We start from the raw sequence: 12,069 nt of genomic DNA, 5'->3' as shown, positions 1-12,069 counted from the left end.
GTGTGTGTAGTATAACGGCGCGCTGCTCGTCGGATGGTGTCCGCCCAGTCAGTGACGGCTCCGGGAAGAGAACTATTCAGTATCTTTACAGTTCTCGGGATTCCCGCGTGACTAGCGGCAGAATGGTGAGTGTATATTCGCGGCTGTTAACTCTTCCCCCACCAGGGGGAGCGGGGGCAAACTCTCTATACAGTATTAGTTTCCCGCGCTTATCCTGCGTACAGCTTGTGCGCTGCGTGAGAAAAAAGTGGGCGTGGTTAGCACTGCAACCAATTAGAGTTTAGCTTTTGAGAAACGCGCGAACTCTGGTGGCTATGGGCTAGATGAATGTAGTTCTTCTTCATAGCAATCAGTGAAATCCAGTCACATGGAGTAATGCCAGACTCTGTGCCCATATCTCACACAGTACCTGCCCTTCTGCTCCGTGGCCAGCGCCAAACACACTTACCTCTTTCATGGTACCACTCTCCACTAACTCTGCCAATAGACAGTTGTGTGTAAGCAGCCTGTCAGTGACCACTCTCACCTAAGATTATGTTCACACTGTATATGGGACTCATTTTGAGATATAAAACAGATGTTTATTGAACTTTTTATATGTACCCCCCCCCACACAAAAAAAAACACTTCCTTTCTGCATTGCATTAACCCCTTCATGACCCAGCTAGTTTTGTCCTTCATGACCCAGTCCGTTTTTTCAAATCTGACATGTGTCTCTTTAAGTGGTAATAACTTTGAGCTGCTTTTACCTGGCAAAGTGATTCATATTTTGAGACTTATGCACCTTTTGATATAGACTGTTTTACTCTTTTTGCCTACCCGTAGAACTTTTTCTTTTTGACCATGCAGTGGTCACGTATTTATTATTTGCGACTTTTGTTAAAAGTCGCTATTATAGCCCTCATTTACTAATGTCAACCCGACTTTATTTGTCGGGTTGTGCGACCAAATTTGTGTTGCATAGCCCATGCGACACAAATTTGGTCGCACAACCCGATAAAATATATTATCCCTCTGAGTGTTTTTTAAACCCGTCAAAATGGGCGTGGTTATCACAAAAAGGGGCGTGTTCCTGGCAAAAAAGAAAAAACACTCAGAGTATGATGAAAAACCTCACAGGAAAACCTGTAAATTTTTCTCCACCAAAACTCGACAGCTCTGAGCTGGAAATTACTGGAAACTGAGTGAATTCTACCCCCATCATGGAACAGAAATTACTGGAAACTGAGTGAATTCTACCCCCATCATGGAACAGAAATTACTGGAAACTGAGTGAATTCTACCCCCATCATGGAACAGAAATTACTGGAAACTGAGTGAATTCTACCCCCATCATGGAACAGGGTCTGTTACATGTTGGGGGTAGTAGTACAGGGACTAAGGGGTTGATCGCATTGGGTCTCACTTCTGAGACCCGATTCGATCAAAAGTTATTAAGCAGGGGAGCGGGCGGCATGCTCCGCTCCCCAGCGATGTACGATGTATTTTACTTTCATTTCCAAATTCCCCGCCAGCATGCCTGAATGGCCGGTACTGAAGAGCCATTCAGGGATCCCGGCGGGGTTCTCAAATAGAAGAGCTGCGGTGGGGAAAGATATATAGAATCGCTGGGGGGAATGTATATGTCCCCACAGCTTCTATATATCTTGCCCCCTGCTTCGCTGTATGTCTTGTCCCCCGCTACGCAGTCATATGCCCCCTGCAGCGCATGTGTGTGTATATATATCCCCCGCACATCGCTATCATATACACACCGCAGCGCATGTAGATATATATTATATATGCCCCCCCGCACAGCGCATCTATACACATATGCCTCTAAAGCGCTATCAATGACTAATGCATATGTGTATAGAAGCGCTAAGTGGGGACCAGACATATAGCGTTATCTGGTCCCCACTTCGCTTCTATACCCATATGCCTCTGAAGCGCTAAGTGGGGACCAGACATATAGCGTTATCTGTTCCCCACTTCGCTTCTATACACAATCCTCCTGAGTACAAACACCACAGCTGCCCCATCGCCTCCCCCATCCCCGGTGTTATAATTACCTGTTCCTGGGGTCCGCGATCCTTCTGGCTCCGGCGCTGTTGCTGTGCGCTGCCACTGTGCGCACTGACGGTGACAGCAACAGCGCCGGAGCCAGAAGGATCGCGGACCCCGAGAACAGGTAATTATAACACCAGGGATGGGGGAGGCGATGGGGCAGCTGTGGTGTTTGTACGAAGGAGGATTGTGTATAGAAGCGAAGTGGGGACCAGATAACGTTATATGTCTGGTCCCCACTTCGCTTCTATACACATATGCCTCTGAAGCATTATTAGTCATTGATAGCTCTTGTGGTGTGTATATGATAGCGCTGTGCGGGGGGCATATGATTGCGCTGTGCAGGGGGCATATATACAAATTACCGTGCGACACAATTTCCAACCCGTGCGACACAAAAATTTTCCTGTGCGACACATAAGTAAATGAGGGAGAAAAATACACAGAGTAAATCAAGAAGCACTCAGAGATAAACCCGACACTCTTAGTAAATGAGGACCTATGTGCACAAAGTTACATTTTTAGGCGCAAAGCTACACCACCTACCAGTAGGCGTGAGAATAATTTCTACCTTCCACAATTCAACCTTTAACCCCTTCCCGCAGAATCCCCTCTATAGACGGCAAATTGCGCAGGTCCTTCATGCATTCCACCGTCTATAGACGGCATTCAGTTAACCCGGCGATGCGCCGGATGGTCCTGATCAGCAATCACTGTGATTCGTCCCTGTGGACCAATCAAAGTGTCTCAGCTGACGCGGGGTGAAAGTTAAGATCCCCCGCTCTGCCCTCCCCTAGATGTGGGGCAGAGCGGGTGAAGAGGACCCCCGGAGAACCGTGCAGTGGGGACCGGCGGCAGGCACACGTGGAGGCGGCAGGCAAGTGAAGGAGGCAGTGTCGGCATCAGAGGCAGCAGTGAAGATCGTCACTAATTTTCACTGCTGCTTCTAGGAGTTTCAAAGCTACAACTCTCAGCATGCCCAGATAGCCTTTGGCTGTCTGGACATGCTTGGAGTTGTAGTTTTGCAACATTTGGAGGGCCACAGTTTGGAGACCACTGTGCAGTGGTCTACAATCTGTGCTCCTCCAGATGTTGCAAAACTAGAACTCTTAGCATTCCTAGACAGTCCAGGCATGCTGGGAGTTGTAGTTCTGTAACATCTGGCACTGCAAATGTTGCCGAACTACAACTCCCAGCATGCCTAGGCAGTCTGGGCATGCTTGGAGTTGAAGTTTTGAAACATCTGGAGGGCCACAGTTTGGAGACAACTACACAGTGGTCCCCAATCTGTTCTCCTCCAGTTGTTGCAAAACTACAACTCCCAGCATGCCCTTAGAAAAGGTGTACGTTAGACAACTTTTCACGCTAAAGGAGAGCTGCGCCTTATTCATCATTACGCTGCGCATTATTGATGAATAAGGCGCATGCTAGTCAAAGTATAGACAAAAAGGTGGAAATTTTATCTAAAATAGACATTTCTTGATAAATCTCCCCCATTGTACTTTATATCAGCGGTAAATTTTTTTTGTTGATACATGAAGTGATTTTTGTTAAAAACTCTAACATATTGTGAAAAATGGAAAAAAATTATTTTCCCTATGTTTGAAATTCTCTACTTCTAAGAGAAATAAATTTAGTTATTAATTCACATCCACAACATGTCTACTTTATGCTGGCATTACCGTATTTATCGGCGTATAACACGCACTTTTTAGGCTAAAATTTTTAGCCTAAAGTCTGTGTGCGTGTTATACGCCGATACACCCCCAGGAAAGGCAGGGGGAGAGAGGCTGTCGCTGCCCGCTTCTCTCCCCCTGCCTTTCTTGGGGTCTAGAGCCCTGCTGCCGGCCCTTCTCTCCCCCTGGCTATCGGCGCCGCTGCCCGTTCTGTCCCCCTGACTATCGGTGCCGGCGCCGATAGCCAGGGGGAGAGAAGCGGCGCCGACAGCCAGGGGGAGAGAAGGGGCAGCGGCACCCATTGCTTGCGCCGCTGCCCCGTTGCCTCCCCCCATCCCCGGTGGCATAATTACCTGAGTCGGGTCCGCGCTGCTGCAGGCCTCCGGCGTGCGTCCCCGGCGTCGTTGCTATGCGCTGAACGGCGCGGCGCATGACGTCAGTGCGCCGCGCCGTGCATAGCAACAGCAGCATAGAGGCCTGCAGCAGCGCGGACCCGACTCAGGTAATTATGCCACCGGGGATGGGGGGAGGCAACGGGGCAGCGGCGCCGGCAATGGGTGCCGCTGCCCCTTCTCTCCCCCTGGCTGTCGGCGCCGCTTCTCTCCCCCTGGCTATCGGCGCCGGCACCGATAGTCAGGGGGACAGAACGGGCAGCGGCGCCGATAGCCAGGGGGTGAGAAGGGCCGACAGCAGCGCTCTAGACCCCAGGAAAGGCAGGGGGAGAGAAGCGGGCAGCGACGGCCTCTCTCCCCCTGCCTTTCCTGGGGGTATATCGGGGTATATACGCGCACACACGCACCCTCATTTTACCATGGATATTTTGGTAAAAAACTTTTTTTACCCAAATATCCTTGGTAAAATGAGGGTGCGTGTTATAGGCCGGTGCGTGGTATACCCCGATAAATACGGTATTTGTTAAACATTCTTTTACTTTTTTACGACATTAGAAGGCTTATTTTAGTATGAGCATTTTTTCAAATTTTCTACAAAAGTTTAAAATCATAATTTTTTGGGGGGGAACAATAACATTTTGAATATATATATATATATATATATATATATATATATATATATATATGTGTGTGTGTATATACGGTAGTTGAAATGTGAGAGTGGCACTGTGCAGGATTCAGATTCCAGGATCCAGGCGGATGCTCAATCCTATGTAAGACCAGACCAACACTTCCCAAGCAATGTAGTTCCAAAAATAACAGGGCAGCACTCCAGCGATCCAATATAAAAAGTATTTATTCACCCAAAATGTGAGGCGACGTTTCAACCTACTCAATGAGGTCTTTTTCATTGAGTAGGTTGATACACACCTATACGTGTGTGTGGTGCACAAAACATGCAGTAACAGGTTTAGGACACTAGGGGCAGCTCCTTTACAAAAAAAAAAAATAATAATAATAAATGGGCTCCCTCCCAATGCAACAAATGACTCTGAAGCCAACATTTTATCACCTCCTCCCATTCATATAGGCTTCTGTCCTAAATCTACTTTCTATCCACTTCATGCTAAGGGTAGCTTCATTGACACGTACTCTACTCTTGTTCAATCGGTGCGGTGGGGGGGAGGGGGGGGGCGCGGTGGCGGTGATTGGACTCAGGACCCCAGGACAGGCAGGGGGAGAGAAGCGGGTGGCAGCGGCGGTCTGTGGCACCGCAAAAGCCACTGCAGTTCATTGATTTAAAGCGCCCGCTTTAAATCAATGATCTGCAGCGGTGTCGCCAGGGAGGGGGGGGGGGGGTTGGGGGATAAATAGCCGATAACTTATACCGGAATATCGGTATGTTATCGGCTATTGGCCCTAACCTCCACAGAGTATCGTATAAAAAAAACAATATCGGTCGATCCCTACTTTATACTGTCATTGAACATGTTTCATATGTTTCATATTTTCTTCAAAAAGACCCTAGGATACACGCAGCCCAGGTATACTTTATATTACAAGGTCTCAGATTCATCCTTACACATAATTATTTTGAGTTCCTTGGTCAACTGTACATGCAACACACGCGATGGGGTTCAAGGTGGCCCAGAGTTTTGCAAACCTTGTTGTGGGGTTATTTGAGAAGGAATATGTGTGCTCACACCATCTGTTTTCAAACTGCATTGATTATATTTTCATTGTCTGGAAAGGTGATCGACCCAGCTGTTACGCTTAGCGCTCCGGGCCCCCTGCTGGCCTCGGAGCGCTCACAGCGTGTGTCCCCAGGCAGCGCTCCGGCGTCACAGCGTGTGCATCCCCGCTCTCTAGGGTGCGCGTGCATCGGGACTCTTAGATCTAAAGGACCAGTGCACAGGTGATTGGTCCCTGGTCCAATGTGGTTCATTAAGGGTTAAGCTTTGTGAGAGGGAGTGCTGTTTTGACTTAATTAGGCCTCACCTGTGCACTGCCTATAAGTACCGTCTCCTCCCACAGCCTCCTGCCGGATCTTTGTTGCCTTTGTGCCTGAGAGAAAGCATTCCTTGTTCCTGTGTTACCCTGCCTGTTGCCGTACCCGTTGCTACTGACTACCGCCTGTGAACCGTTGCTGCCTGCCCTGACCATTTGCTATGTCTGACTACGCCTTTGCCTGATCCTCTTGTACCTTGCCTTATCTCAGCAGCCAGAGAGGTTGAGTCGCTACTGGGTGGAAAGACCTGGGGGTTACTTGCCGCAGCAAGTCCATCTTGCTTTGCGGCGGACTCTGGTGAAAACCAGTAGCTCCTTAGACTCCGTTCCCCTGGTACAGCCCACGTCATCACCTCTCTGGCACAGCAGATCCACCACCAGCCTCCGCTACCAGCCCGGATCCGGACAGTAAGATCCGGCCATGGATCCCGCTGAGGTGCCTTTGCCAAGTGTCGCTGACCTTACCACCATTGTGGCCCAGCAATCTCAGCAGATCGCTCAGCAAGGTCAACTGCTGAACCAGTTGTCCACCATGACGCAGCAACTTCTGACAGCCCAGCAGCCACCATCTCCACCGCCTGCTCCTATGCCACCCACTCAGCCTGCTGCCGTTTCCAGCTCCAGATACCGCCTGTCCATGCCGGACAAATTTGATGGAGACTCCAAGCAGTGCCGTAGGTTCCTTTCACAGTGTTCTCTTCACTTGGAGAAGATGGCTGACCAGTTTCCTACTGAACATGCCAAGGTGGCTTTTATAGTCAGTCTGCTTAGCGGGAAGGCTCTGGCTTGGGCCACACCGCTTTGGGACCGCAATGATCCAGCCGCTGCTACTGCCCAGTCCTTCTGCCAAGAATTCCGGAGTGTTTTTGAGGAACCAGCCCGGGTTGCCTCAGCAGAGACTGCCTTGTTGACCCTGAATCAGGGAAATTCTTCTGTGGGCGAATACGCCATCCTTTTTCGCACTCTGGCCTCGGAACTGTCATGGAGTAATGAAGCGCTCTGTGCCACGTTCAAGAAAGGTCTGTCCAGTGGCATAAAAGATGTTCTTGCCGCACGGGAAATGCCTTGTACCCTGAGTGACCTCATCCACTTGGCAACCAGGATTGATAAGCGTTTCGCCGAGAGACGAGAGGAACTCCGTCAGGAGAAAGGAAATGTTTGTATGAGATGCTATCCTCGTTCGGCTCCTGTCCTCCTGCGTCCACTGCAACCCTCTACTGGGCCTCCTGCCAAGGAAGCCATGCATGTGGATCAATCACGCCTGACCCCTCAAGAAAGGAACCACCGCAGAGACGAGAATCTGTGTCTGTACTGTGCCAGTACACAACATTTCTTAAAAGACTGTCCTCTCCGTCTGCCTCGTCCGGGAAATGCGCACCTAGTTAACGTTGGAGAGGCGTTGCTAGCTGTGAACGCTACCTTCCCACGCCTTACAGTGTCTGTGCAAATCTGTGTCCCAGCCAAGACATCCTTTGTTGCTATAGCCTTTCTGGATTCCGGCTCCGCTGGCAACTTCATTGACGCCTCACTTATAAGCAAGTTTAATATTCCAGTGGTCCGTCTTGTCAAGTCATACTACATTACCACTGTCAATGGTGAGAGACTGGATGCTACCGTTCTCTACCGTACTGAACCCCTCCAGATGTCTGTTGGAGTACTTCATTCTGAGAAATTGGAGTTTCTTGTTCTTCCTCATTGTACTTCGGAGATTCTGCTAGGTCTGCCCTGGCTTCAGCGTCACGGTCCTGTCCTGGATTGGTCCTCCGGGGAGGTCCAAAGTTGGGGGTCATCTTGTTTTGGCAAATGTCTCTTGCCAGTTTCTGCTACACGTGCATCTTATACTCCACCTCCTCCAGGCCTTCCGGAATCATATTTGGACTTTGCAGATGTCTTCTGTAAAAAGCAAGCAGAGACTTTGCCCCCGCATAGGCTTTATGATTGTCTTATAGACCTCATGCCTGGCACCACTCCACCTCAAGGAAGAATTTACCCTCTCTCCACCTGAGACTCAAGCCATGTCAGAGTATATTCAGGAGAACTTACAGAGGGGGTTCATCAGGAAGTCTTCCTCACCTGCTGGAGCAGGTTTCTTCTTTGTCTCTAAGAAAGACGGCTCTCTGCGACCCTGCATCGACTATCGTGATTGAAACAAAATCACCATTAAGAACCAATATCCCCATCCACTCATTTCAGAGCTCTTCGATCGACTTTGAGGTGCCAAGATCTTCACCAAATTGGATATGAGAGGTGCCTATAATTTGGTCCGAATTCGAGAGGGAGACAAGTGGAAGACTGCCTTTCACACGGGATGGTCACTTTGAGTATTTAGTCATGCCTTTTGGCCTGTGTAATGCCCCGGCCGTCTTTCAAGAATTTGTTAATTACATTTTCAGAGACCTTCTCTACACTTGTGTGGTGGTGTATCTGGACGATATCCTCATGTTATTCTCCTAACCTTGAGCAACACCGTACTCATGTTCGTCTGGTTCTGTCTCGTCTGAGAAGAAATCCCCTTTATGCCAAGTTTGAGAAATGTCTCTTTGAACGATCTAGCCTGCCTTTTCTTCGTTACATCATCTCCGTACAAGGCCTACAGATGGACCCTTCTAAACTCTCAGCAGTTCTGGATTGGCTTCGTCCCACAGGTCTACGGGCCATACAGAGGTTCCTGGGTTTTGCCAATTATTACTGGCAATTTATTCCACATTACTCCACCCTGGTGGCTCCAATCGTGGCCCTGACTAAGAAAGGGGCTAATCCTAAGTCATGGACTCCTCAGGCCGAAGAGGCTTTCCGCACCCTGAAGTCCGCCTTTGCTTCTGCACCTGTCCTCACCAGACCGGATTCCTCGAAGCCCTTCTTCTTAGAGGTGGATGTCTCCTCTGTTGGAGCCGGAGCCGTACTAACCCAGAAGTCCTTAAAGGGGAGATTATTATTACCAAAAACCTGTTTCCCTTGCTGGAGCTACTGGTTTCAGCTTCCCAGTCTATGTCAGGGTAGTTAAATTCCCCCTTCTTTGCTGCTCCATCAATTTGTCCTATAAGTAGGTTTCCCGCTGCTTCTGTGATACTTGGCGACTTATAACAAACCCCTATCAGTAATTTCTTGTCCCCTCCACTTAGTTCCATCCACAAAGACTCCACATGATCATTTTCCTCACCGATGTCCTTGCGCAGAATTGGCCTAAGACAGGATTTTAGGTATATGCAAACCCCTGCCCCTTTCTTACTTGTACTGTCATTCCTGAGCAAAATGTAGCCCTTTACATTAACCGCCCAGTCATAGCTCGCATCTAGCCATGTCTCACTTATCCCCACTACATCATAGTCTTTCTTCAATATTAATAGTTCCAGTTCCTCCATCTCATTGTTAAGGCTTCTGGCATTAGTATACATGCACTTAAAGGGGTACTCCGCCCCTAGACATCTTATCCCCTATCCAAATGTCAGATCGCCGCGGTGCCGCTGCTGGGGAGGCCCGGGATCCCCGCTGCGCCACTGCACTATCATTACAGCACAGAGCGAGTTCGCTCTGCACGTAATGACGCGCAATACAGAGGCAGGAGCATCGTTACATCACGGCTCCGCCCCTCGTGACGTCACTGTCCGCCCCTTTCAATACAAGTCTATGGGAGGGGGCGTGGCGGTCGTCACGCCCCCTGCCACAGACTTGCATTAAGGGGCCGGGCCGTGATGTCACGAGGGGCGGAGCCATGACGTCACGCGGCTCCGTCCCCTGTATCGCCCGTCATTACGCACAGAGCGAACTCCCTCTGTGCTGTAATGATAGCTCAGTGCCGCAGCGGGGATCCCGGGCCTCCCCAGCAGCGGCACCGCGGCGATCTGACATCTATTCCCCTATCCTTTGGATAGGGGATAAGATGTCTAGGGGCGGAGTACCCCTTTAATGTTTTCTTTCCTATTTACTTTCCTCTTATCCCTTATGACTGTTCTAAACCCTCCCTCTGCTCCACCCCCAGATCACTATCTACACTCTCTTCCCCCTCTATGTTGTAGTCGGCCCAGTTCTCCATGAACCCAAACCCCTCCTTCCTACACCAGTTTCTGAGCCACTTGTTTATCTCCGTAATCTCCTGCTGCCTCTCTGGTGTGGCCTGTGGTATATGTAATTTTTCAAAAAATATTACCTTGGAGGTCTTTCCTTGAGCTTGTTGCCTAAATCACTGAAATCATTTTTAACCCCTTAAGGACGCAGGACGTAAATGTACGTCCTGGTGCGGTGGTACTTAACGCACCAGGACGTACATTTACGTCCTGTGCATAACCGCGGGCATCGGAGCGATGCCCGTGTCATGCGCGGCTGATCCCGGCTGCTGATCGCAGCCAGGGACCCGCCGGCAATGGCCGACGGCCACGATCTCGCGGGCGTCCGCCATTAACCCCTCAGGTGCCGGGATCAATACAGATCCCGGCATCTGCGGCAGTGCGCGATTTAAATGCACGATCGGAGCGCCCGCAGCGCTGCTGCGGGGATCCGATCATTCAGAACGCCGCACGGAGGTCCCCTCACCTTCCGTCTCCCGGCGTCTTCTGCTCTGGTCTGTGATCGAGCAGACCAGAACAGAAGATAGCCGATAACACTGATCTGTTCTATGTCCTATACATAGAACAGATCAGTATTAGCAATCATGGTATTGCTATGAATAGTCCCCTATGGGGACTATTCAAGTGTAAAAAAAAAATAAATATGTAAAAGTAAAAAAAAAAGGGAAAAATCCCCTCCCCCAATAAAAAAGTAAAACGTCCGTTTTTTCCTATTTTACCCCCAAAATACGTAAAAAATTAATTTTATAGACATATTTGGTATCGCCGCGTGCGTAAATGTCTGAACTATTAAAATAAAATGTTAATGATCCCGTATGGTGAACGGCGTGAACGTAAAAAAAAAAAAAAAAAGTCCAAAATTGCTACTTTTTTAATACATTTTATATAAAAAAAAAATTATAAAAAATTTATTAAAAGTTTTCTATTTGCAAATGTGGTATCAAAAAAAAGTACAGATCATGGCGCAAAAAATGAGCCCTCATACCGCCGCTTATACGGAAAAATAAAAAAGTTATAGGTCATCAAAATAAAGCAAAATTGCGTTTTTCTTTTTAATTTCCCCACAAAAATTGTGTGTTTTGGTTGTGCCATACATTTTATGATATAATGAGTTATGTCATTACAAAGGACAACTGGTCGCGCAAAAAACAAGCCCTCATACTAGTCTGTGGATGAAAATATAAAAGAGTTATGATTTTTAGAAGGCGAGGAGGAAAAAATGAAAACGTAAAAATTAAATTGTCTGAGTCCTTAAGGCCAAAATGGGCTGAGTCCTTAAGGGGTTAAGGACACTCCACCTACCTCTTACTTTGTCATTGGCTCCAATGTGTACCATGATTGCTGGGTCATCTTCAGCCCTACCCAGTAATCTGTCCACCCAATCCGTGCCAGGCAGACAACACACTGTCCAGCAATCCCGGTCTTTGTGACAGAGCACCCTGTCTGTCCCCCTAATAATGGAGTCCCCCACTACCAGCACCTGTCTGGCCTGCCCTGCACTTCTCCTTCCCTCCTAACTGGCATAGACATAGGCTGTCAAAGGCAGTGTTTTGCGGCATCATCGCCAACCCTGAACTAACATCCTCCTCATCTGCCAACCGGGCAGTTCAGGACTATCCTCCCTGATACTTTCCCTACCCTGTTTTCTAACCGCAACCCAGCTAGCTGCCTGACTGTCCTGCACCTCCATTTCGCTCTCCTAGCCCACCTCTACCCCCCCGAGAGTGCTTGCTCAGTGAGCAGCAGTCTCTTCTCTATGTTGTAAATGGATCTCAGTGTTGCCAGTTGCTCCTCTAGATCCAGGATCAGGGCTTCCAAATGAACAACTGGAACACATCTCATACAACAATATGCACCCTCAAACTGCTGTTCAATGGAGTGTAT

The 12,069-nt window shown here is 48.8% G+C and overlaps 1 protein-coding gene across 3 annotated transcripts in view; it reads left to right on the top strand.

Annotated features, from left to right (window-relative positions):
• The first annotated feature begins 2 nt into the window (after positions 1-2).
• The window catches only part of MND1 (meiotic nuclear divisions 1), a 110,665-nt gene continuing 98,598 nt past the window's right edge, over positions 3-12,069 (top strand). Inside the window, exon 1 of one of the 3 annotated variants that reach the window (XM_056562557.1) lies at positions 3-125. In XM_056562557.1, coding sequence (XP_056418532.1) covers positions 123-125 — 3 coding nt within the window. In that variant the 5' untranslated portion in view covers positions 3-122. Of the gene's footprint in view, positions 126-311; positions 498-12,069 lie in introns of those variants that run through there. The other 2 variants (XM_056562567.1, XM_056562550.1) reach the window with 2 other exon arrangements.

Source organism: Hyla sarda, chromosome 1 (genome assembly GCF_029499605.1).
Source record: "Hyla sarda isolate aHylSar1 chromosome 1, aHylSar1.hap1, whole genome shotgun sequence".
NCBI classification, from domain to species: Eukaryota; Metazoa; Chordata; class Amphibia; order Anura; family Hylidae; genus Hyla; species Hyla sarda.
This window is presented reverse-complemented; position numbering and strand designations above follow the sequence as displayed.